This window comes from Rhinichthys klamathensis, unplaced genomic scaffold, assembly GCF_029890125.1.
Source record: "Rhinichthys klamathensis goyatoka isolate OS25496 unplaced genomic scaffold, OSU_Roscu_1.1 h1tg000059l_1, whole genome shotgun sequence".
NCBI lineage: Eukaryota > Metazoa > Chordata > Actinopteri > Cypriniformes > Leuciscidae > Rhinichthys > Rhinichthys klamathensis.
The window spans coordinates 7,469,335-7,496,313 of record NW_026606604.1 but is presented as its reverse complement, the minus strand read 5'-3'; the positions used below and the strand labels follow the sequence as shown (position 1 = coordinate 7,496,313).

The window sequence follows — 26,979 nt, the reverse complement described above, 5'->3', positions numbered from 1 at the left end:
ACATTATTAATAATAATGCGAATGACTGGAGGAATGTAGCCTACAGCTTGTGCGCATGCGCGTCAGGACGAAAGCCCCTCATCCGAAAAATCTGATGTCATCTTGCCGGCAATATTTTCCTCTCTGTCTGTATTTTCAATTTCAATCATATTCCACTCCATTACAGATAGTGTGTGTAATTGGTGAAGGGTGTAGTAGACTGTGTGTCGTTTGTTTCTGTTTGCACCCACATCATGCATCTCAATGGAGCAGCAGCAGCTGATCTAGACGGCTTGTTTTGTTGAATGAAGGTGGACGCTTAGGACACAACAGGTTATTAGCGTTTTTAAAGGAGATAAATACGATGTCTGCGAGAGAAAGACTGAAAGAGAAGATGGTAAAAGAGAGCGTGACACTGCTGCCATGCTTTTATTTCGTGGAGGTAAGTGACTATCTGTTTACATTTGCACGTTTGATTTGACAGGTGACAACCTAGGAGAATATCTTATCAGAATAAGATGACAATTCCATCAGGATAAATATTTAGCCTATGTATTACAGTCTGAATCTTCCATAAATGTAAAATGTAAATCAATGTATGACTAGCAAACTTGTTAAATTAAACCTGAGGAGATTTTATTGCCCATGATGCTTCATAGATCATGAATGGACTTCTTATTCAGGTTTCAAAGTATCAAATTCATGTCAGATGTTTCTGCTAAATTTCTTAGGAGAAATCAAACAAATGTTTGAGTTCATATTATAATTATCCAAAAGAAGAACTAAAAACCTATTTGTTATCTATTGAATCTCATTGCTGTAGGAGAAACAATCGAGCTTTTTAGACGTTTTATACTTTATAAGCTTTATTCACTACGAAAATTATGTTTTTTGTTGCTGCTGTTGACATAAAGTAACAAATTAAATAATAATAAATTAAATAATGAAATATATATTTGATATACAATTTTAAATATTTAAAATAATTTTTAAATTCAATATAATATCGAGTATTTATTTTAAACGTTTCTTTTTCTTCATAGCTGTTTGTAATTGATCTGAATCTTTGACTGTTTTTTCTGGCTTTTTGAAAGTCACAGTTGAAAAATCAAACTCAATGCTAAGGATTTTTTCTGGATTGGTTCAAATTTTTACTTGCCCTGCCAACATTTTCACTGGCCCCACCACAAAAAGTGATAAATAAATAAAATAGGCCTAGCCATTGTCTTAATTGTTTTTCTTTTCTTTGTCCTGTGTTGCTTGATTAACATTAAAACAAAGACAGTTTTTTTAGGCTGCTGTCACTTTAAGAGCTGCAAGGATCCAATATGTTACACATGCATTTTTTCTCAACTTTTTATGTTCAGTTAAGATACAACAGACTATGTTTATAGGAAACTTGGCGAGACCAGCATTTTTTTTAACCTAATTTTGTGTGAAAATGCCCGTTCAAGTGCAAGAAGACGTGAAAGAGAGCTCAATTCAGCATTCACACACTGTCTGAGAAGCGGCTTTTAGGCGGGTGCTTTGATGGGTGCGCACACAAAACTCCTCACACTATTGGATTGAGTCCTCTTCCGCGTCTTCTTGCACTTGAATATTTAAATTGTCAAGGATTAAAAACACATGCAAGCTGACAGTTGCGTCAACTGTCCCGAGCAATGTTTGCGCTGGTCTCGGGCCATCGGGGAGTCCTTATTGTCGAGCCCTGTAGTATTTACTTTGGATTGCGTTTAATAAGCACAGTGTGCAAACAAAAATGAATCTCACTAGCTTTATTATTTTTGCATTAAATGAAAATAATCAATGGGGGTTGTATAAATAATATCATAGTTATGACTAACTATGGCATAGAGTGATGTCAGCACTGGGATGCTGTGCTTCTGTCAGCTCTTCTTAGATGTTCGCCCCAGGAGTTACTGCTCTGCTCTCCATACATCATGAAGGGGTTAGTGGAATATATGTAGGTCAGTGTGACATAAAGAATTGAGGCAGTGCAGCTTTCACACCACACATGCTTACACAAAACACGTGATCTAGTACTTAAGAGGAAGATCTAAGCGTGCACTCATACATTATGCAGGGTTGTGCTGAATCGGACATTTTCATTCATTTATTCATTCCTCCATTTGCTGTTTTTCTGTGAGGTTTGCAAAAGTCTTTGTAAATACCAAGGTCTAGAAGATCAGGATTATCATATGTGAAGGTTTTAAGCAGAAACAGCTGGATTTTGTGCTTGTAAAGATCTCATTGAAGTTTCCTCAGGTGACAGAAAGTGCACACCTGACCTAAGCACATCTCCTCAGCAATGCTCTTATCGTAACCGGTCCTTCACCAAGCGGACACCATCTGTACCTGCTGTGATGGTGCCTGTCCCACATGGATCTGAAAATAGCCTCTAAGAAACACTATCCCCCCCAATTACAGCAATCAATTATTAAGACCTCAGTGTCACCTCTTCTTTTCATTTGGGATCATCTTAAAACCAACATGAAATGCATTCACATCCCATTATTCTTCCTTAACATGATTGGAAATGGATTTTCAATCAGAAGAAAATGTGAAAGTATTTTATTTGATCTATTTTTATGCTTATACTGTATATACTGTATCTGTAATCACCTTAATTATTCCACATATGAGCAAGTATGTTTGCAAAATCGGCCAGTATATTTTATGGAAGATTGTTTTGTCGTATTTACCATGGTAAGCCAGTTATTAAAAGCCCTTCATTAAATTTCTTTACAGTAGAGTGATCGAGGTCAGTTTGCGGGCATTTGATATGCAGATGGTTACAGCAAGCAGCTGCCGTTCTGTGCTGATTCTGCAGAGTTGCGCTGTGGCCGACCGATACCACTGACCCATATTTTCTACCAAAGCACTGGCACTTGGGACAAACCGTAGGAGATTTACAGTCCAGCCGACCATAAACATGAACGTCAAAGAGAATCGTGACACATGATATGGCACACATCAAAAGCCTACTTTTTAAATTACAGTAGATTTTAAGTTTTACATACCAGATTAGATAATTGTTCTTACTGAGCCTTCTCCCATCAGAGCACATTTCTGAAGGAGGGGCTTCATAGAGACAGAAACTAAATGGAGCGTTACTGACAGATTGGGAAGATAGGTGCTGCAACAATGTAAAATATGTGAAAAATGTATTGTTGAACATTCAAGCATGAAAACCTGTTCTAATGGAGTCCAAAAACAAAATCAACACTTTGAAAGGGGGCATAATTGATCCCCTTTAAGATTTATGTATTTGAATGACATATCATTGCATTAAGATTTAACATAAACAAACCAACAAACTTAATTTGATGTATATTTATCAGTCATTCATTACATAAATGAAACGGGTAATATTTATGCACTTATATGCACTCAAACAGGGACAGAAACATATTGCACACGAACAGATTTTCAACCAGAGTCTCGACCATAGACAGTATAAGAAGTGAACAGAGCCATCTCATTGGAACTCAGTTGAGACAGTTGAAGCCCATTTTTAGCGATTTTTGAGCACTTCCGTTCCTGACGCGCAGACTCAAACTAAGCTTGATGACGTGAGCAACCTGTCTGACAGACGTAAATCTTCTAGTAGCTGTGCGTGAAAATTGCCAACGTTAATCTTGCAGAGACAGGGAACTTGAGCAAAGGGTTCTTTGGCGTGAGTGAGCAGGAGTAAGTATTCCGTTGCTTTTATGGACTCATTATCTATGGGCTTCTCCCTTGACGGGACGTCCCCCCGATTGCCTGCGAGCTTCTCCTCCTGTCTGTACGGTAATTTCTGTACAGCGTGACAGAGAGTCGAGTGGTTATGACACAATCGTTAGCCTATTTTTACAAAAACTGTTTCTACCGGGCCGTACTGTAACATAGAAGGTAATGGAGCCCTTTATACATTGTCGTGTTTCTTCAGAAATAAATAATGGACAAATGGAGTCTTTAAACCCCTCAGATGTAAAGTTATTCGCTGTCAAAGTGACGTCAAAATGAATGGGAGTCAATGGAAATGCTAACGCAAGTGAAGTTCTGCTACAAGATGGCGGCACCCGGCCGGCTTCAACTTCCGGTCGATGGATTACCCCCTTGCTCTCGACTGTGAACAAAGGAAATCTCACAAAATCTCGCGAGACTTCAGAATAAGCTTGGCGGACGATATGCAGGAAGAAATTGCGATGATAGTGTTTGGAATGATTTTCACAGAAAAACATTCGTGCTGTTGCCACAAATCAACAAGCTGATCCTCCATCTCTGCTGTCCACATCAATTTAACTTTTTGCAACGCCATGACTGCGTTTGTTATGCTTCCTTCTTCCATCATCTCGCTTTCTGATTGGATATTGTTTCGTTTCACGTGATAATCTCCAGAGCGTGCGCACGTTTGTCATCGGGGTTCCCCCCACACATCAGGATATTCAACATGTTGAATATTTACGATTCGCGATCGGGGCAGCTCCGACGTTCTTCCGAGCAGGTTCGGACACTCTTAACACACCTCACACCAAGGGAAAATCTGATAAGATAATCTGTAGAACCATCAAGATAATCGGGACATAGCTAGGAGTGTCGGAAGGGGGAAATCGGCCCAAAATCAGCCCGATTATCTTTTGGTGTGTACCCAGCATAAGCCATACCAATTCACCCCCAGTACCAATCAAATAATATTTTCACCACATGAGTACCTAATTTAAAAAGAGCTTTCTCTATAATGTTAGTGTGACTCCTTATAGTTTTACTGCAATTCTGTGAATCTGTCACCATTGGTCTGTTTTATTAATGACCAGGGGGCTGTTCCATAAATGAAGCTTAGAAAAGCGGGGATTAAACTCCAACACCGGACTTGAATGAGCCTAACAAATAAGTTGGGGCTAAAGTGGTTCCATAAAAGGTAATTGAAGTTCACACAATCTCACTAATTTGATCCAGGTTTATCTAGTCTAGATAATTGCGTGTGCACGCGTTTCTGAAGCAGCCCTAGAGGTCGATCGTGGATCAAATCGATCCATCATCAAACAGCGTAGTTTTTGTGCTGTTTTATGCATTTGTGACATGTTTTTTTGTTCCCCCTCAGTGCAAAAATTACATTTTACAGTTATATTCTCCATCTGTAAATGTTAGAAAGTCGTGCAAATGTATCCATTTTGCTGCTAATCTTCATATTGAACGAGCGCTGCTGCGCGCATGCGCGCCAAATAGGAGCGCAATAATTCTGATTAAAAAATATACATTTTGCTTGGAAAATTAAAATGCGATATTTTAGAACACTAGAAATATCTTCTAATTATAATAATTTCTCTTTAGGATGTTGGATAAGTTGCAGTGAACTTCTAGCTCATTACACTCATTTTATACTTCTAATAGGCCTAAATAAAAAAAATTGAACAGAATTCGCCTAATTCAGGGAAGATTTTTTTTTAAGAAACTAAATATATAAAGATACAAAATATAGTTTTGGGTATAGGACCTATGCTAATAAAGATATAGGCCTATACTTATTTAGAATGCTGAGAATTGCAGCTTTTAATGCAATGATTTTTTTTTGAGAAAGCAAGAATCCCCAGTTTTAAATGAGTGGTTAGATTTAGTTTCTAAAGTACATTATGGAGAGGATAACATTAAATTAAGAACAAATGTATACATTTTGAAAAGATATGTGCAACTCTAAAATCAAAGAATATTCCATAAAATAAAGGAATATATATTGGCCTACATTTACTACATTTTTATGTAACCTTCCCTTTTATTTCTAGTTATTTGTAATTTTATTTATCTACTTATTTAATATTGAATATTTGATATTTAAATAATATTACTTGAATAACTATTAGGAATTATGTGTCATTCATTATAAGAGTTTGATATATGTGAATGTTATATTTTTATTAATATTTATTTATTGTTTTATTTATATGTATGTGTTGGTATTATCACAAAAGAAAAAAAAGTAGAAGGAAAAATAAGGAATATTTATTGGGGGAAAATAATGTCTTTAAAGGAACTGTCCATTTGTATAATTGTGTTAAATGTGTTTGAATTGAAAGACATAATAAAGTACATTTTATATATATATATATATATATATATATATATATATATATATATATATATATATATATATATATATATGAGACAGTGTAGAAAAAAGAATTCTCTGATAACCGAGGCATTCCTTAATTAAAATGTCTTTATTACAAAAATGACATGTCCTAAACGGACAACTTTAAAACGCCTTATATATGTGTCTATATTGTAGCCTTATTTAAGTTGATTTTCTGTATACTGTGTATTTATAAAGTCCAATAATGGTATTAGAGACTGTCAGTGGTAATATCATTGTGTTCTTGTCGGTCAGTGTTGAGGATCTGTGTAACAACTGAGGCTTAGCCTGACAGTTAGCCTGCCCTGGACCAGGCTAGTTTCCCAGCATAAGTTGCCAGGGTAACTGAGTTTGAACTTTTTTAAGTTTGATTTATGAAACCGAATCTACCAAAAATAAGCCTGACTAACCGAAATAAGCCTGGCTTATACTCTAATCTTGGTTTATGGAACAGCCCCCTGAACTCATTAAATGGCTTTCATATACCTAGGATATTATTTATTTTGTAACTAACTACTGCCCTATCTGGGTTTATTTTGCAATAATGTCAGGCAGACAGTATGTACATTTCCAAAGGGACATTATGTGGTGGACAATGCAATACCTTGAAAATGTTTGTTGAAGAGTTATGTGATGTTTTCTCGTCTCTAACAGCTTCCTCTCCTGGTCTCATCTGTGGTCAGTGTGTATTTCCTGGAGTGGACGGACATTTTCAAACCGGTCCGCTGGGGTTTCAGCTGCCACGACCGCAGTCTGAGTCTGCCTTATATCGAACCCACGCATGAGGTTATTCCCTTCCTCATGCTCCTCAGCCTCACTTTCGCAGCTCCTGCTATTACGGTCAGTCTAACCCTGTAGTGCTACATACACACACACACACACACATACATGCACTGCAAGATGCACTCATGCTTCTGGATACTGTACATTGGATGATGTCAGAGAGATAGGACATGTTACCTAGCCTGGGAAAACCCAGACAACTTCCGGCAAATTTAGATTTGCTTTGAAAGTTAGTCTGGCAAAGAGCTCATTCAAGCTCAATTCCAATCCGCCGAAATCGAGGCACCAATCAGAAACGTTGGGGCGGGCTTTACACGATGACGACAGCGCTGGGATTTTGAAGCAGATTTTGTAGCCCACATTACAAAGATGGATACCGCCGTCGAACATCACTCGTTCGAATCAGCTATCGCATCTGTTTTAAGCGATTTGAACGTTTCCTTTTTGTTAAAAACCGAGCAAAGAACAACACTCTGAGATGTTTCTCCGCCGCTCTGCATACGTCATCTCCTTCATCGCTCTGATTGGTTTAGGTCTATCCGCGACGTCCGTTGGTGACGCCCCTCTGGAAATGATTTGTCTATGACGCTTTGCCAGACCATAACTCAGTTACAACTGAGAATGGTCTGGTTTTAACCAGGCTACATGTTACCTGCATATGGGTAAAAATGTGTCTTGATTGTGTGTGTATTCAGGCACTTTGTGTTTCAGCCAAGCCGGACATGACTGGAACAACATTCTATTCAAACAATCATAGCACTAATGCCAGTCTCGCAGTGCCAGAGCTATCGGCATAGAGTCTAGTCTACTTTGCATCTTATTCTAGCCAAGAAACTCTCACTTAGACATAGACTGTCAGAATAACATAAAGCACACAAGCAGGTTGTATTCAGTGGACTAATTTTTAGTTACTGTATGCACTTTTCTATTCATTTTATTAGTATTAAATATATTAATAATAAGAATAAATGTTTCTTAAGCAGCAATTCAGCATATTAGTGTCACATTCATGTTTAGTTTATGTCTTTGCCTGATTTGCCTTATTACCAGTACACATTATACAATTTTGGTCTGTCCCAGACAAAAGATGACCAATCGTGGCGATTTCTGCGGTCTTGGCTCCTAAACAGTGGTTCTACGTCACACAGTGAGAGAGGTTCAAAGACGCCCGTTGTCACGGTTTTTCGACCAAAGATAGCCTGGTATAATTCTCTGACAGTGTCAGAAGTTTAGCATGATCATCTCACGGTGTTTGCTGTTACGACCTACATCTACTGACTAGCCAATAAAAATGCAACATGAAATGGCGTATTGATCAATGACACGACGCTAAAACGTACAAATTCTTACCTCAAGCTCCATTTGCAAAAAATTTCCTTTTTTCCCTAGCATTGACCATATTCTCCTCTTTCGCTTCCTCTTCCTTTTTTCAGCGCACATAAAAACCACAATTGCCTAAGTGAGATTCATCTTGCTCTATTTGTTCACCAAGTTTTATTCTTCTATACTAACTTGCATCGTAGCTTACGATTCAATAGGAGTCATCATCGTACAGTCTACATACGTCTTACACAAGTTTATTAGATCCATGTCGTACAGTGTGATTTGTAATTATCTTATAGGATTGCTAAAATTGTACAGTCTGTAGCAGGCATTAGTTCTAGTTCATTCATTAGTTGCAATAGTCCTGATTAGTTCACTCCTGTTCCCTGTTCCTTTGTTCTTTCTTGGGTTATAATGCACAGCCCAACCATGACAGTTGATTTCTGAAGGATCATGTGACACTGAAGACTGGCGTAATGATGCTGAAAATTCAGCTTTGCCATCACAGGAATAAATTGCATTTTGCAGAATCACTGATCAGGATTTCAGATTATGTCACAGACAGACAACTAAGCTAAAAGTGGAAAATACAGCTATGCTCATAAATATTTCACTTGCAGCTAAATGCGTCAAAATTTTTTGAATATCTTTTCCAAACTAAACTGAAAACTCAATGACAGGAAAGTTGTTCCAGGAGCAACTAGGATGTGAATGCAGGAGCATGTCCTACTTGAGTAAATGTATAGTTTGCCTGTGGTCTATTATCACAGCTGACACACACCAACTGGCCTCCCCTTCAGAGCCTTATCTGACACAGTACAGAAAAGAAAGCTTGTGCACGAATAGCTCAAATACACAATGAGATTTTCCTCACGCTACTCCGTGAGCAATAAGCTGTCAGATAGCATCTTTCTCTCCTCAACTCTATGACACCTTCAGTACATCAGTACACTGCCAGAACGTCTGCCAGCCCTCTGAGGATGCCCTAATGACACAGTGAATTTGCTGTTCTCTTCTTCTAGCTAGCAAGGAGTCCTCAGGTTAACTGCTAGTATTAGAGGAGATGGGTGCAGTTTTGCAGCAGGCTTTATTGTGGATTTTTTGGTAGTTTGGTTGTTCACTCGTACTGAAAATCGGATTATTTCACACTCAAATTCATGTTGAGTTTTTGGGGCGGATTGCTGTTGTTTGTGAAATGCAGGATGGTTAGTTTCACAAATGCTAATGGGCACTTGGCGCTAATGAGTTGGTTGTGGTTCTCATCTCTCTGATCCTCTGAACTTATTTGTAGATGATAGTTACTCTATTTAGAGGCAAATTAAAGAATCAAACATAGACTGAGATCATCTTCACACTTGGTAAATTTTCTAAATACACCGCAGGCATTTTTTTTATAGTAAGGTCAAACATTTATCAAGCATGTCATCAAATTTCTTTACATTTCATAAGATGATTTTTTATCTTCAGGCAAAAACATAATTAGATTGAATATATCATATTAACATGAATCAAAAGCAATCAAACATTATACAAAAATCTCCAGTACAATAACATCTAAATATGCCCAGGAGGTAATTGTATTGGTCAGACGGGGGTTTATATAAACTTTGTCTCAGATTTTACTTTTAGACTTCCTTAGGAGAAATAAAAATGCACACATTAGTTGACATTCAACAACAGTATAGAGCTATAATATTAATGCGGATGAATAATCTGGCCTTGGGGGACTTTAATGAAAAATGTTCATACTGCAACCTCTGACATTCTTTAGCAGACTTTGCAAATATGAGCACGGTTTGAGACTTTGTTCTCTTTTGAAAGTACAGAGAAGACATGTGAAATGAATGGATTTTTTTCAGGACAAAAAAAAATATTTATCATTCCTACTGTACAGGAGAGAGAAACAGAAAGCACTCACTGAACGACTAAAATGACTAGCATTACAAAGACATCCGATGTACTTTTCTCTGCAGCATGTGGCCACCGTGCTAGCTATTTTAGGTAATTAAATAATTTAGTTTGAGTAGCAAGCATAGAGAGCTCTGATCACATTTTCATCTTTTCTCAACAAGTTCTACTGCATAAAAATGCATAGCAAAGTATGTCTAAAAACTCATTTTAGCTGTCCAATAATGACAGTCATTAAAAATGACCCACTCCATCCTTTCCTTAGTGCATTCTGGGTCTAAAATCTGTTTACCTACATAGGCCTGATTTAGCATCAGGCAGGAAGTGACTGCAGGCATTGAGATGTCCTGTTGTTTCTCCAGGTGTCATGACACGATATCAGTGTCTGAGAGCCGAGTTGGTCAGATGGGATGGGATGGTGGGATCTGCATGCTTCCTGGGATCCGATTCAGGACATGGTGTGGCACATGGACAAGCCAATGTTTAGATCGTATACTTAGCACCTCCCCCACTAGGCTGGAGCGTAGAGCACAGCCGATATCAATCCCATGATCCCACTGGGATTTAAACTCCTCAACTGGCGACATACGCAATATAGAATAGAAGATTGCTAGCTGTTGAGTATGTACAAAGTCCTTTTAGGCAAGTCATGCCACTCGGCCGCCATCTTGGCAACGCCTCCGGGCAGCTATTTCAGACTAACAAGACCAGGCTCCTATCTAAATGAATGGGCAGAGAGTCAGAACTGCACTTTCACTGGTCACCAGGACATAAAAACTGCTTGTATAGAAACAGCAGTAAAAGATGAGAAAAATCGCTGAAAAAGTTTGATGACTTTGCCCCAAAATAAGGTTTAAAAGGCCTTTTTCCCCACAGGCTATACGTTTACTACGCATGCGCAAGGGTTCTCGTCTCTGCTGTCGCAAACCTCAACTGTGCGTCAGTGGAACCAGACGATAGGCTTACATGTTTCCCGGCTTGACTGTTAAAAGCAGACGATTGGCTTTCCAGCGGGAGGGGCGGGGCATGTGCATACAACCGCCATCTTTGGCGTTACGGGTTTTCCCTATATAGTTGTATTGAGGATTGAGGAAGTGGCATGTCTCTATATAAATTGTCTCTGGAATGTACAGCCTAATTGAGCTAAATAATTTTTTTTTTTAAATAAAATCAATTATATATAACAATACATTCTTTAAAAATACACATTTAACAATGTATTATATTGTATAAATATATAGTACTGTATATAGTTCACTTCAGCACTTTACAGCCCTAATGTTTGTGCAGAAGTCAGTGGATGCGTGATATCAGAAGACAGAGAGGTGAAACGATGTGGACAGATCTGGAGCAGATTACGGATGGATGTGCCTTTGATGCACAGTGACAGCCCTGCTTAAGATGGGCATTAATACATAAGTGTGCAATGATCAAAACGGCCGCTCTCTCAACCCATGAGAGAGCTGATTGCATTATGGCTCATCAAAACTGTGCATTTACAAGTAGACAAGGACATTATGGCTGTTCTGTTTAGAGGCTTCACTTCAGAGCTTCTGGATTTGGTGTCATGGTAAAAAGAACCCCCTGAAGAGTTAGTATGAGACCGTTGAATGCAATCTGAGAGGAGAGATATCCACCGTTCTGAACATTTGATCCACTCCAACCTCTGTCTTGGTGTGTTGCATGTTCACAGATCATGATCGGAGAGGGGATTCTGTTCTGCTGTCTGTCGCGAGCGCAGTGCGGAGGTGGAGCTGAAGCCGATATCAATGCGGCCGGCTGCAACTTTAACTCTTTCGTCCGGCGAGGTGTCAGGTTTGTGGGTAGGTCACATTTCTAGCAGATAATATTCTTTCGATCCTGATTAGTCCTTATTCTGTTAAAGGACCACATGGAATGTTACATTTTTGTGGCTGGAATTCTGTGGAAGGAAATTCTGAACAATGTTCACGAGGCTACCAGTTATGCATTAAATGCACACACACACAAAAAAAACATATGTATCTCTCAGAACATGCATCTAAATATTCCTTGCAATAAAATGACAAAATATCATTGGACATATTGGTATATCGACGGATAAGACTTTTTAATGTTATCGTTATCAGTAGAATAAGCTGATTAATTATAGCCAAATGATCATGGGATCCCACATTATTTCTAGTTGTCTAACTTGAAGGCTCCACACAAAACAGATTGATATGTAAGGGATAAATGTACATCCAGCCGGTTGTTATCTCTGTCTTGCATCAGCCTGAAGGGGGTTTATTCTGAGATAACAACCGGCTAGATGTACATTATCCCGCTTATTACACGGCTACTTGCCACATAAATAAATAATTAGACACGAAATATTGATCTGAGTTCAAATATTTTATTAGGTCTTTAAACTCAAAGCTTCCGCGGAGAGAGCAGTTGCTAGTGCAGCAAGTTCAAACTAGACGGACATTTAAGAGATACGGTATCCAGTCATACACAGGATTTCGCCACATAAATAATTATGGAGATAAGAGATATTGATTTCGGATTAAACTGTTTTAAAATCGTACCTGTTTGTATCTTATAATCCAACAGTGTACAAAGCAATAGACACAAAATGGCAGCAGCTGCGTTTGAATGAAATGGAGAGCGAGTCCACGATACTGGATGGCATAATTAAATAACTGTACACAAAATATTGATTTGACTGAGTTTTAATATTTTATTAGCTCACCAAATGCAAAACTTTCACACACAAAAAAACAGTTCCTAGCAAGCGTATAGCGCTACTGACTTTAGTAACCCGGATGAGCCTGCGCTATCTGTTTTCAGCGGTTGATATCTGGGAATAACATCCCGCTGGATGGCGCGATTGACCAAATCAGAATCAAGGATTCCCCAGAGCTGTGTAATAAATAAAATTATCCAATATACTTGTTATCAACTTAAAGTTAACAATAAATACCAGTAATAATCAGATATCGGTGCATTAAAGTTCTTTTTCTTTTCAGGCGTTCACGTGTTTGGCTTATGTGCCACTGCTTTGATTACCGACATCATCCAGTTGTCGACGGGTTACCCCGCCCCTTACTTCCTGACTGTCTGCAAGCCCAACTACACTTACCTCAATGCCTCCTGTGAAGAAAGTTTCTTCATCCTGGAGGACATCTGCTCAGGATCTGACGCTGCTGTCATCAACGCCGGCAGGTACAGCTCTGATTCTTGGCAAACGGAGATAGATCTCTGTTGGATTAACAGTGCCACAGTCATGTGAAACAGATTATCTTAACACCCGCTGATACAGACAAGTTGATAAAAAATCTTTAAGTACTAGTCACGTGTGGATTCTTGACACTCAGGAATTCATACGAACGATAGAGGCACAAGAGCCCATACAGATCAAAGCCAAGCGTCACTGCAGCCTATGAATAGGGCCTGTAGATTAACAGAACAGCTTTTGATGTACTTTTTAATAAGGTTGGTTTTCAAAGGAACGGATGAGGCTGGTGGTGACCATCTCTCCACTAGTGTAGATTCGCTAAATAATGAAGTACTAAAGTGGCTTATACATTTCTGAGCATATGTATGCTGACAAATACAAAGATATTGTTTACCCCATTTATAACTCCCCCTCTGTCTGAATTAGATTCGCTGTTGTGTCAATTCCGGGACCCTTTATTTGTTGTAGGCCCGCAAATATAATCTGATGTCTCAGGTTTTGAAAGTGTAAATAATATGGAAGTTAATTGCATCCTTTCCCCAGACCTTTTTTTTTTCAAAGGTATATGCAGTCAAATCAGGTTGTTGTTTCCTGCTTATGTGAACTGTGCTACTGTGAATGTTTATTTATCCTCTAAACAGTCAGAGAAGATGCAGACACACCATTAGGTTCAACAGATTCAGTGCACCATGGGAGTCTCCCAAAGAGCCAATAGCCATGGGCATAAACAGTGTCTCTATAACATTCACATTAGTAATTACTAATCACACAGACAGAATCTATCTATCTATCTGTCTATTAGTGCTGTCAAAATTAACTTTCAATTTAACACTATTAACGCATCATCCAGGTTTTTTTCCCCTTCATGCTTTTGTGAGGATTTTGCTTCTGATTTTGATGAGGCTTGTAAGCTGGTCTCTCTTGACTGTCCCTCAAATAACAAATAACTACCTGTCCTGTACTGACATTTTAGACTTTATTGCTCCATTTTGGCTGAACCATGGCTAAATAATGATACACAGGCTCTGAGATGAGTATGTCGGTGCGCAGAATGGAAGTGAAAAAAAAGATAAGTTGCATAAGTCTTTAGAGATATTACGTACATCATTAACAAACTATCAAAAAGCTGTGAAGGAGGCTAAATCAAAGTATTTCTCTGACATCTTAGCTAGAAATGATCAAAGACCCAATATTCTTTTTTCTACAATTAACTCTGTTATAAATCCTTCTATTGATCTGCACTTTGATGACCCAGCCACTGCTTGTGAACACTTTTTAAGGTGCTTTACAAACAAGATACGTGACATTACAGATTATTGTCCCCATAAACTATGATCCGACGTCCTCCATCTTTTAATGCCTTTGAAACTATCTCTATAAACACTCTTCATGAAATGGTTACGAAGTTAAAACTAACCACATCTGTAACTGACATTATTCCAGCGCGCCTACTTATTCAGGTTTTTGATGTCATTGGGGCTTGCATCCTATCAATAATAAATAAGAGTGTTTTCTATAGGATTTGTTTCAAATTATTTAAAGCATGCTTTTGTTAAACCTGTTGAAAAAATCAAACCTTGATGTGACAGTTCTCTTGAATTTACCTTTTATCTAAAAAATCCTTGAGAAGGTAGTTTCTGTCCAATTATTAAAAAAAATTTAGATTCAAATGGAGTCTTTGAATCTTTTCAGTCTGGTTTTCGGAAACATCACAGTACAGAATCTGCTCTTTTAAGAGTGTCAAATGATATTTACTCTGAGTACTCTGAGTATTACTTTGAGTGCGGCCTTTGATATGGTCAATCACGATATTCTTATTTCTCATCTTGAACATTGTGTGGGTATTAAAGGTCATGCATTGAACTGGTTCAAATCTTATTTGAACATTATAACTTTTTCTTTCTATATAGATGGATGTTTATCCTCCAAATCACGTTTGTCCTGCGGGGTTCCCCAAGGATCTATTCTTGCACCCATTTTGTTTTCTATATATATGCTCCCTTTGGGCTCAATTTTTAGAAAACACAGAGTATTATTCCATTGTTATGCAGACGACACTCAATTATATGTGCCCATAATGACAATGCTGGTCTACGTGCTTTAACCGCTTGTTTGTCAGACATTAAGGCATGGATGTCCAATGATTTTTAAAATATCAATGAGAGTAAGACTGAGGCAATTGTGTTTGGACCATTAGCTGTCTCTGGCAGCTTAAATTAAGTGTCGGCTTATGTAAAGCCATCGGTTAAAACCTTGGGTGTTGTCTTTGACTCTGCCCTGTCATTTGATAAGCAGGTAAATGCAGTAGTAAATTTGTGCCTTTTCCAGCTAAGACTACTGGCTAAAGTTAAAAACGTTTTAAACCCCTGCTGAGTTCGAGAGACTAATACATGCATTTATATCTTCTTGTCTAGACTATTGCAATTTGATTTATATAGGTATTAGTCAATCCTATATGAAGCATTTGCAAATAGTCCAAAATGCAGATGCTAGACTCCTCATTGGCACACATAAATATGAGCACATTACCCCCGTCTTGCTCTCTCTGCATTGGTTGCTAGTATGTTTTAGAATAGAGTTTAAGATTTTAGTCTTTGTTTTTAAGGTCTTAAATGGGCCGGCACCTTCTTATTTATCTGAACTTGTGACTGTTAACATATCTGCTAGATGTTTACGGTCATCAAATCAAAATCTGTTGAAGGTTCCCAGATCACGGTTAAAAAGAATGGGAGACCGGGCTTTTGCCATAGTCAGCCCCACATTGTGGAATAGCCTACCGTGATCTATTAGGGTAATCGCTAATTTTAAGCAAAACTTAAAACCTACCTTTTAGAGAAGGCTTATAATATGAGAGTCTTACTGAACTTGTTTCTCTGTATTTTATTGTTTTGATTGGTGTTTTTATATTACTTTTCCCATTTTTGTACAGCACAGTGGTTGACCGCGGTTTTATTGTGCTATATAAATAAATAAAATAAACTAAACACACACACTCGTGCACTCAGAAAGCCGCTTCAGACAGCGCTCGAACGGACAAAATTATGCCAAAATGCCCTTTTTGTCGAGTATCCTTGCAAGCACAGCCTCAAATGAGTTAAATGAAGTCTTAAATGAACGTAAAGAGTTGTGAGAAAATGGGATGCGTGTCAGATCCACGTGATGTGCATCAGGTCTTAAAGTGACCGCTGCCTAATAAACCTGCTGCTGTCTGTCATTAAGGATAATCAAAGAACAAAAGAAAAAGAGAAAATCACTCACTGCACTTGACTGAATAACTTTTGTAGTCTATATTTAATCTATAATTTATGCAGTTAAGAATGTGAAGTGTTTGATAACTTCAATTTCTCTATTTATCCTACCTGTTAGACCTACCTGATAATCTTAAAGCACTGTTTACCAGGTTACATGGGTCAAAAACAATAAATGTTTGTGCATTTTGACAGGGCAAGTAAAAATCTGAACTAGTCTGAATGGCTATAATGGCTCCAATTAAGGGGAAAAAATCTATTTCATAGAGACATCAGTAGCAGTATTGGTATATAGAACACCAATTACAGAATGAGAAGAGAACTGTAGTTAGATTTTCACCTCTTGAAAAAAACAAAACATAGATTTACTTTGGGGAAGAGGCCCAAGTCATATCTATGGTCTATACGGTAATAGCAATGCACTTAAAATCAATTAAACGCCCTAGCAACTGCATAGCAATACACTAAAAAACACCTCTAACGCAATGTGTAGGAATGTTTCAAATGTGTCTGCTGTATTCTTGTTTCAAACTCTTTTGATGCCAGAACTGATCGGAATTGCTTTCATTTATTTTAGAAAATCCTTCCCGTCACAGCATGCAACACTGGCATCCTTTGCTGCCGTGTATGTCTCGGTGAGTAAAAGTCAGTCATTTAAAAGTATTCAGGCACTTTCAATTCAGACTAACAGATAAAAAAGCTGCACTCATGTCACCTTCTGTGAAAAACTGAACCTGATGTGGGGATAAAAGGACTACAGCACTCTACTGTAATTTGTGCTGCAACATCCAGATGCCTTCAAATAGTTTAGTGGACCTTGTCAAAGTAGCAAAATGGAGTGTTGACCCCTTTGAGTTGTGTGTTTGTGTTTGTGTTTGTATGTAATTGTCCATTCGAGGGTAGGAATACAACAATTTGTGTCTTTACATGTTTACATGTTCAACAAAATGCTGTTAAATAGCAAAAATATCATTCTAATTTTTCTTTGCTCTTGAAAGAAAAAGACAAACCAACATGAACCATGTGCACATTATATGTTGACAGAATGCCAATAAAGGCATTTACATTTGCATAAAAAATAAATTGGCTAATTTAGATGTCAAAGAATGTGTTTACATGCACAATCTTACCCCAAATTTGCATAAAGAGCTTAAAATGTGTTTGGCCATGTAAATAGTGTTCTATTGTCAGTTAAGGGTCATAAAGTTTTTTTGCCCATTACTCTGCATGCAAACACCTTTACTGATGTTCTGGCAGGTCATTCAATGTGTTATTCAATTATTCGATCTCTTTTTAAGTTTTAACATTAAACATTTGATGTTTTAACATCAAAGTTTTAACATGATCAATCTGAAATCATGAAAAATCCATATAGCTCTCTCAAGCTCATTTGATTCATTACATAAAACAAAGAATCACCTGTTATTTATATTGAGCAGTTTCGCTTAAACCCTTATGAATTTCCGTGACAAGATCACAGTTTAAGCTGTTTAAATGAACTTACATTGTCGTCTTAAATGGATAGTTCACCCAAAAATGAAGGTTCGGAACATCTTGAGGTTGAGTAAATGATGACAGAATTTGTATTGTTGGGTGAACTATCCCTTTAAGTACAGTCAGTCTATTAATCTTGAGTCAGTGGATGCTGACTCGTTTCCTGGGAATTGTACCGACCAACTCACAACTCTTGGGTCTTCCCCGTCACAAAATACTCAAATGATTAAAATGCGCTTCATTGGTGTAGCGATAATGTGCTCTATGATACACTCAAATCAGCTGATTCATGTTCCCTGTGGTTAATTCATTTTTTTCTTAAGTGTTTGAAGATTATTATAATTATCAAAGTGTCTGTGAACATTTTCAATGAAAAGCGTATGGTTCTGGCTCACTATACCTGATTCCGCTTCAGCTTGGAAACATCACAGCAAATCTGTCATCGTGATCATCTCTTTCTTGTGCAGATGTACTTCAACAGCACGTTGACGGACTCATCCAAACTGCTGAAGCCTCTTCTGGTCTTCTCCTTTATTATCAGTGCCATCATATGTGGCCTAACCCGCATTATTCAGCACAAGAACCACGCCATTGACGTTTACCTGGGCTTCCTGCTTGGAGGGGGCATCGCTGTTTACCTAGTGAGATGAATATAGGCATTTTATTATATATCTCATAGCATTTTAAAGCATCTTCATCAGATAAAAGGTCTTGGTAATCTATTTAAAAACATAAAAACCATGATTTAGCCAACTAGTTGCTGGATCAGATCTCTGTGTTGGTTTTGGAACAACATTCCCATCAAACAATCATAAGCCAAGCTCCACACTGTAGCTCTTTCTTTCCCCTAAAATGAGTAGGAATCAGATTTGTTTAATTCTCCAAACTCCAGCCTGAGCCTAACCATAAAATCAGAACAGTTAACAGCAAAGTTGTTCCAGGACCAAAAAAGGATGTTGATCCCGGAATATGCCCCACTTGGCAAACCCTTATTATTAAGTATGTTGGGAAATTCCAATTAAATATTGTGTTTTGTCTGTCCAGGGTTTGTTTGCTGTAGGGAACTTTCAACCGAGCAAGGAGAAAAGGACAAGTCAGTTTCACATTCGGGATTCTCATCGAACTATGGCTGACCTGTGTCATCAAGGTCACCACCTCCCTGCCAAGAGCTGCAGTGGCAGTGACGGCCTCTCATCTTCATGCTCCGATGGCATCCTACACCGCAATGCCCAACACCACCAGGCAGGACCTCCAAGCAGCCTGAAAAAAACTCGCAGAGATGTGGAGGTCATTAATACTCGCAGCCCTCCACACAAGGAGAACATGGTGACCTTCAACACTTTGCCGAGAGTGCATACGCCCGCCATGGACGAGTCTGCCTTCCGGAACGCCACCATCCACACGTCCTCGGTAGATTCGAGTCGATCCAAGCAGCTGCTGTTGCAATGGAAGAGTAAGAATGAGAACCATAAACATTCCCTGCATGCCATGGAAGGTGGACCAGGACAGTCTCCTCCAAACTGCATGGATGTCCGCTACAATTCTGAACCCTCAGCTGTGGGGATCAACGGTGAACATCAGGGACCTGGAACCCCATATCTAAAAATGGCATCTGGAAGTACAACACTTCCAAGCAACCCCAGCGGAATTGCTGGCGGTGCTCGGATAGCCATCCAGTCTCGACCTGGTTCCTCGCAGTTGGTCCACATCCCAGAGGAGACGCAGGAGAACATGGGCGGCTTGCCAAACAACTCCCGTGACAAATGGCTGAAAAGCATGGAGAGGACTGTGGAGAAGGGCGGTGAGGTACCGGTGGTTAGGACTAACTCTAATGGCCAGCCGCGCATCATGCAAGTCATTGCGATGTCCAAGCAGCAAGGTCTCCTGCAGGGAAGCTCTCCCAGTTCTGAGAGCAGCAGCCACACCAGCTCCACAGCACCGCTCCAGCGCTACAAGAGCCTAACTGAGGAGTCTGGAGGTCAAGGCAGCACTGGAGCCATCATTCGGGTGGAAGCCCATCCGGAGAACGGCCGACCCCTGGTGCATGCGCACTCCACGGATGGAAGTGGCTCCTGGACGTGGAAGTCCCAAAGCAGCTTAAGACAGTCATTTGAGCTTAACGACTTGAATCGGGACTCGGAGAGCTCTGAATCCGTGAGAGATGGGAACAGTTCTACAGACAAAAAGAGCTCTACGGACAGAAAGAAGAATGGCTCTAATGCTCCTAAACCCGTCGCTGTGCCAACTGTCCCAACTGTCCCTATTGTATCTACAGCAGGCAGTAACCACCATCCCATCCAGACCATTTCCACCATCCGGGTCACTCCCATGGAAATGAATGAAACTGGTCCTGGGAGCCACGACTCCAGCTTGCGTAGAAAAACCAGGATTCTCATCCCTGAAAGAGGAAACAGTCCAGATAATACCAGGAACATTTTTTACAAGGGAACATCCACCACCCCTGTTTTTAAAGAGTAGTCAGTCATTATCTTGACAAAACAAACAAATGAAGAAACCAGAAGAGGTTGGGTGTTTTTACATAGACACATTTGCTATGTTTTACACAGTTATGCATGAGATGATTCACTGACTTATATACTTATAAATATATACATGACAGAAAGAAAAGCACAAAATCCAGGTTTTGGTCGTAATTCTGTTTACTTTTGTGGTAATAACATTGTAAACATATGACAGTATATCACATGGAAATGGTCTTACCTTTTATGACACACTGTGAAGATGAAACTGTGACTGTGCCAAGTTTGAACTGCAACACTGTATTCAAGTATTTAACATCACAGATATCTAAAAGATTTTTCATATAGTCATAATTTCATATACATCATTCACTTATTCACACAATGATAACTATGCTTGCTAGCTGAAACTCTTATTTTTGTATTCTGTAAATAACTTTTAAACTTGGTGCTGCCCAATTCTAAGAACATTATGTAAAAAAAATGGACAAATTAGAAAAAAAACAGATCTTGAAATAGAAGAAAAATACTGTTTTCCAATCTGTGCAGTGCACTCCTCTGAAAACTGTCATTTTAACTTTCTAATGACCATAAGTGCTTAGAATATTCTCTGTAGCAAATGATAGTCATAAAATGACATGCACTTCACGTTTACTACTTGCAATACAAATACTTAACATACTCTATGTATCTGTAGGAATTTGTACGTAAAAAGTACGTTCATGTATATTTCAATAGACACATAAAAGGCTTACGTTTTAGAATTGGTCCATACAAGGATAGTGTATGTAACCGTGTCAATCCAAACATAAAAAACACTTTACGTACAAATACCAAGGAATACTAATGAGATTAATTTCTTCCAACTAATGTCTATCTCCCACTCTTTTCTCAACTGTATATTTGCATAACAGAATTAACTGTACTGTTTTCCAAAAGATCATTCTGATTGTATGTCAGTTATTTTAAGGTTAGCTGCAATAGTAGCAAGACAATATTCCACAATGATTACCTAACTGTGGTTATACCACTGTGAGCTCCAGCTTTTTAGGCCAAACAGTCATATTAAATGTTTTATACACTTGAGTAGCCCACTAAGAAAAGAAAATGGCTTTACTGTTCACAAAGTGATTCGCAATGAGCAAATGAGCTCATTAAATCTAGTGTCATCTTAGCTGTTAAAAACTACAGCAGAGGCATTTAATTCCATGTTAATTTACTGTGTAACGTTTTATAAACTGTAAATTAATGTGCCAAATGGTATTTTAAAGAGAAGATTCTGTTTTGAAACATTTCTATAGAAGTCTGTATTCTTATAAACCACAAAACTCTTTCAGCACAGCTGTAGCCAATGCATGGTAGTTTGATATTTCACATTTATTTTTTGGTTTCCTTTTTGTAAATTATGCATATGTGTAGCAGCTGCAAGTGTGATTATTTATACTGAATATAAACTACTTGTTGACAATCTTTATAGATAAAGTTATTTTAAATCACACCAGAATACACTGTATGTTACATCTAATTTGTCAAGAGATTGTTTGGATACCTGTTAATGCGCTAATGATTTTAGAAATGCATTAAGCATGCTGGTAGCAGTGTGTGTGTTTTCCGAGAAACATTTTACTCTGTAGCACTCTGTGTAACTATCATCGACACAGTGATGTGAGATTCAGTTTGGATAGGAATGAATCCAGTCGAACCTGTTACAGTGATGTTACGTGTTAATGTTGCGGCGGCCTGACAGAAAAATAATGTCAAACTCTGTTAATACACAAACAGTTTGTTTCTAACGTAACATGGTTCTGTTTCCCTCCAGTAACATGGTAGATGAATAAAAACTGTGCTGTATCAGTGTTTGAATAAACATTTGCCATTTAACACTGCTGAGTCTCTTCAATCATGAATTGCCTCCACATTTGCAATGGCACTTTCCACAAAAAAAGTGAACAAAAAGATGAACCTTCATTTAGTTTGACCAAAAGGTCAAACTAAATATTACATGAGGTGTTTTATTTTCTATTTATTTTATTTGAGGTATGCCATTATTGTTTTATTTTATGTCTGAATATAATTTAAAACCCAATTTGTGTTTTATGCCAAAATTACATTGTTTATGACACTTAATTGCTGGATACAGTCAAAAACATCAAGGCTACTGAAGTACCTTATTCTTGGAAAGTGCCTTATACTTTGTTTCTTCGTCACTACTGTCATAAACAATAATGATCAGTCAGTGAAGAACAGTCAACAGACATACACGAATATGTATGTATTATGTTTGAAAAAAAAAGTAACATTTTCAAACGCAAAATTAAGGCATAACAACTTTAAATTGCTGCCGTTGGTCTTTTGTCCATCCTCGAAAATACACTCTGTCAAAAAATTAGCGTGGTCAGATAACTCGCATCCTTTCCCCTACACTAGATCGCTTGCATTAAGCAAAGCAAATCTGGCATGCAACGCTTTATCCATGGCTAGCATTTAATGAGGATGTTTTAAAAGAAATATTAATTTCACACTGGATCAAGAACGTTCAACGCCACACAAACACACACAAAGCTGCCTTGGTGATGTGGAAACGCTGGTCTCGTTGAGACTGCCATGTGTAATTATCATCGTACAGTAAAAAAGTAGGTCAGTGAATTGACCTAAATTGAATGTGAGCGCTGCCAGATACAACTCGTCTCTTATGAACCCTTAAAGTAAACCAAAGGAAAATAAAACTATATAAACAACAACGGCAGCTCTGTCACACAGAAACACTTTACATTTTCTAGACCAGGGATGTCCAATCCTGCTCCTGGAGGGCCACTATTCTGCAGAGTTTATTAAACACACCTGAACCAGATAATCAAGGTCTTATAGGCATACTAGAAACTTCCATGTAGGTGTGTTGAGGCAGGCAGGAGCTAAACTCTGCAGGACAGTGGCCCTCCAGGACTGGGTTTGGACACTAGACCAAACATTAGTGAAGTAGTAGGCTACTTGTGGTTTTCAGTTCTCAGTTTAACATCACAACAGACATCACAACAAACAGAATCGCTGATATGAAATATACTTACAGACACTTTCTCTTAGCTTAAAAGATTCCCTAGTGTGTGAACATGTTTTACTTCAGTCTCTACAGTCTCCATATGAAAAAGGACCCTAGTTTTTTTGTAGCAATCATAATTTAAGTGTATATGTATATAGCTAGTAACCAGAAAAACTGGATAGCCTTTCATTATTGTGGTTCGATCAATGTAACTGTAAAACAAACAAACAAAACATAGCTACAACTGCTACAGTTGTAATAAAAAGGCATTCAATCCCCTCATTTCCCTAATAGGTTATTATAAATACCAAAACACTGGGATAGTTAGCGATATGATGAGGAAAATCCATAACACGTTTATTTTCATGCTAACTTACTTCAATACAGACAAGCTTCTTCAAAAGCAGCCAATATCCTTGGCTAAAATACTAGTCTGTACTACTTGTGTTCAGTTAACATGGGAGTGCTAACCAAAAACCTATTAGGCTACAAGATCTTGAAATCTGTAAAGCTAACATGCTAATGCTAACGCTGTGGGTTCCCAATGACATTACAGCTTCTGAATGCAAGCAACTTATTATTTGGCATTCCTTGTGTCTGAAAGATGAGGAATTTTGTTTTGGATATGTATTGTTGAATAATGATATCAATTGATGATTAACGTAAGATGGTTAACATTCAAACAATACAAGTGGGATAAAATATGCATAACTGATACAGTAGATGGAAATAAGAATGAGTGTTCAGGTGATGGCAAAACTTTAGCTAACCTAACAGTGTTTGAAAGAACTCATATAAAATCAGAGGACATGAAATTCATAAATAGAGCTAGCTAAAGTGGTATCATGGATATTTAACACCTTTGCTTACGAGTGCACTTTTTTCATAAATCAAAGCTCACACAATTTTGAAGCAATTAAAAACATTATAATTGGCTAACTGCGCATACACAACTATAATATAATATAAAGTATTATTTATAAATAAATAAGATATAAAATATTTTATATATCATATAAAATCAATATAAAAATATTACTTATAGATAAAATATAATATTATTTATATAGAAATAATATAAATAAATATAAGGCAAATATCAGAATGAGTAAAAGAGTTGCAGGTTTAGCCTAAATTAAGGTATCATTTAGTAGGGGACATGATTGCAGGTCTAAAATACCTGCTAGCTGTTAGCCATTAGCACTCGCATTCATCTCAATGGCAACTGGTCGGCTGGTGCAGAACATCCGAGAAGATTTGTAACCTGCTGCCATGTGCTCATGAATTATCTGTTTGTACACAACAGAATTTTTTTCAGTCATTGTAAATGGAAAACTGAGATCAATAATCTTCAAAATGTCTCATGAATGACATGATGGTGCTAAATAATGAAAGAGTTTTCATATATTGGTGAATAACTCTTGTTAGATCAATTATGAAAGTCACATGGCAACTTGATGTCCTTGTACGAAAGCTGCAACCTTCCAATGCCATTAGAAATTGAAATGCTAATGAATGCCCTTTAAATGCAGCAGTGATCTTAATGGAACAACCATTTGTCAGCACCACGTTTTATTTATATATAACTGATTTCATATTTAACTCACAGCATATGAGCACTGAAAGGTCAAAACTTCAAGTCATGTTGTATAGGATATGGGCAACAATGACACAGAAGAAATAAAAAATACAAATAAAACAAAGCCCTGATTGTAAGAGCAAGAAATGCATTGGGGGCTCAGGCCAGGCACTTACACATGATTTCTTCACACTTTGGGTGATAAATGACCTGTAGGCATTTACTGTATGGATCAGTACACAATGTAAAATGCAATTGATTCCAGCATTAAAGATCTTCCCAATATTTGCTGCAGTTTATGTCCAACAGCGTTTACTAATGGACCGTTGCAACTGTCTAGCAACATTCAGTTTTACCGTAAATAAATAATAAATAGAATATTATTATAATAAATAATAATACAAATAATAAAATACCGTTTCTGTATTTGGTTGTGTTGTGAGTATTTGGAGCACCCATGTGTTGTAAAACTGATGAAGATGTTTTCTTAATTTGCGGGTGTTTTTCTATTTGCATGTGTTTTATTCAGTTGCAGCGTTTTGAGCTCTCTCAGCCACCGTACATTTTCCTACATAATGTATTAAGCTATTTTTCAGTGAAACAAAATATTTAATGAGATTTTTTTCTTTGAGGTATATTCACATTTTGATTTAAAATAATCAAATTATTTGATTTGAAATAATTCGATAATATTTTTTACTGCAGAACTGGTAAGCATTGTGGAAGAAAATACTGCAACGTGAGTCTATTCTGATCTACATTTAACAATAATAAAATGTTTCTCAAAAAGACACCATTGCCATTTAAAATAAGTTTTAGGACCAAGAAAGGACCTTGTTCAGATGTACTGTTGTTTTATACAATACATAATCACTGCAGACCACAAACTGGGTCATGTATGGTGAGATATGAAATGTTAATTATTTCCGTGAGTGATATTTTGCCAGTTTTACCTTCACTGCCATTGAATCAAACAGTAACTCGGTGGGTCATTATTGTTGTCATGACAGCGAACTTCCAGAAGAGCCTACATTATTCCAGGATCCTGGAAGACAGACATAAAACAGCATGAAAGCGGCTTGCGGAAGATTGAATGATGCCGTTTTTTTTAGAGTGGATATCAAAAATTAGAACCTGTTAAATATTCAAATCGATCAGATTCTTTCGTGTTCTTTCTGTTCTAACAAAAGCTTAAATGTCAGAAACATTAGTAAATCCTGACCTGCATTTGTATTTGATTGATTATGCATGGATTTTGTTGTACCAAGTCTACATTGTTGCTGCTTTTATGCAACCTTGAACTGACTTTTGAATTTAATTAATTATGCAATTAAGTATAATTATGCAAATATATGTGTTTTTTGTTGTTGCTTTATTTCAATCCTCAAGACCCGTCTATCCTTCTGCTCATCTATGGATAGATTTGCTTTCAGAGCAGAAACCGAATGTTTTAGCTGTGATTCTCATGGGAGGTAGAGCTGTTTGTCAGCAGCCTACAATCGAATCTTTAGAAACAGAAGAATTTTTCACCCTCATCTCTGTGGTTGTTCTGTGACTGTCTGAAACACAAATTGATATCAGAAGAGTTGAGATATGCACAATGGAGGAGGAATGTTTCGATGTTTACTCTAGGGGTTCTGAAGAGAACTTGATCTTTCATGTGACCACAGTTATCAAGTTATCAGTTTAGTTATCTAAAGGCCCGGCATTCACACCAAGAATGATACATACAAAGTTCTGTCATGAAACTTTAGATGGCGCAGGCTGATAGGTTCACAACTCAATCCTCTGCAATCACATCGTTCTCAATAGGGCACAGCCGATTGGTTCCTGCTGTATC

General features: G+C 37.8%; 1 protein-coding gene across 1 annotated transcript; it reads left to right on the top strand.

The window, feature by feature from the left end:
• The first annotated feature begins 62 nt into the window (after positions 1-62).
• Positions 63-20,987, top strand: LOC130084056 (phospholipid phosphatase-related protein type 4). Its single transcript, XM_056249216.1, has 7 exons — positions 63-421; positions 6,743-6,928; positions 11,796-11,925; positions 13,093-13,288; positions 17,127-17,184; positions 18,511-18,684; positions 19,088-20,987. The coding sequence occupies exons 1-7, from the start codon at positions 344-346 to the stop codon at positions 20,519-20,521; spliced, it is 2,256 nt and encodes a 751-aa protein (XP_056105191.1). The 5' UTR covers positions 63-343; the 3' UTR covers positions 20,522-20,987.
• The last annotated feature ends 5,992 nt before the right edge of the window (positions 20,988-26,979 follow it).

Bases quoted from the DNA above. Each gene is read 5' to 3' on its own strand.
- LOC130084056 (XM_056249216.1), top strand. From the start codon at position 344: ATGTCTGCGAGAGAAAGACTGAAAGAGAAGATGGTAAAAGAGAGCGTG. The intron at 13,289-17,126 runs GTACAGCTCTGA...CATTTATTTTAG, and splicing joins GCTGTCATCAACGCCGGCAG to AAAATCCTTCCCGTCACAGC. The intron at 18,685-19,087 runs GTGAGATGAATA...TTGTCTGTCCAG, and splicing joins GGGGCATCGCTGTTTACCTA to GGTTTGTTTGCTGTAGGGAA.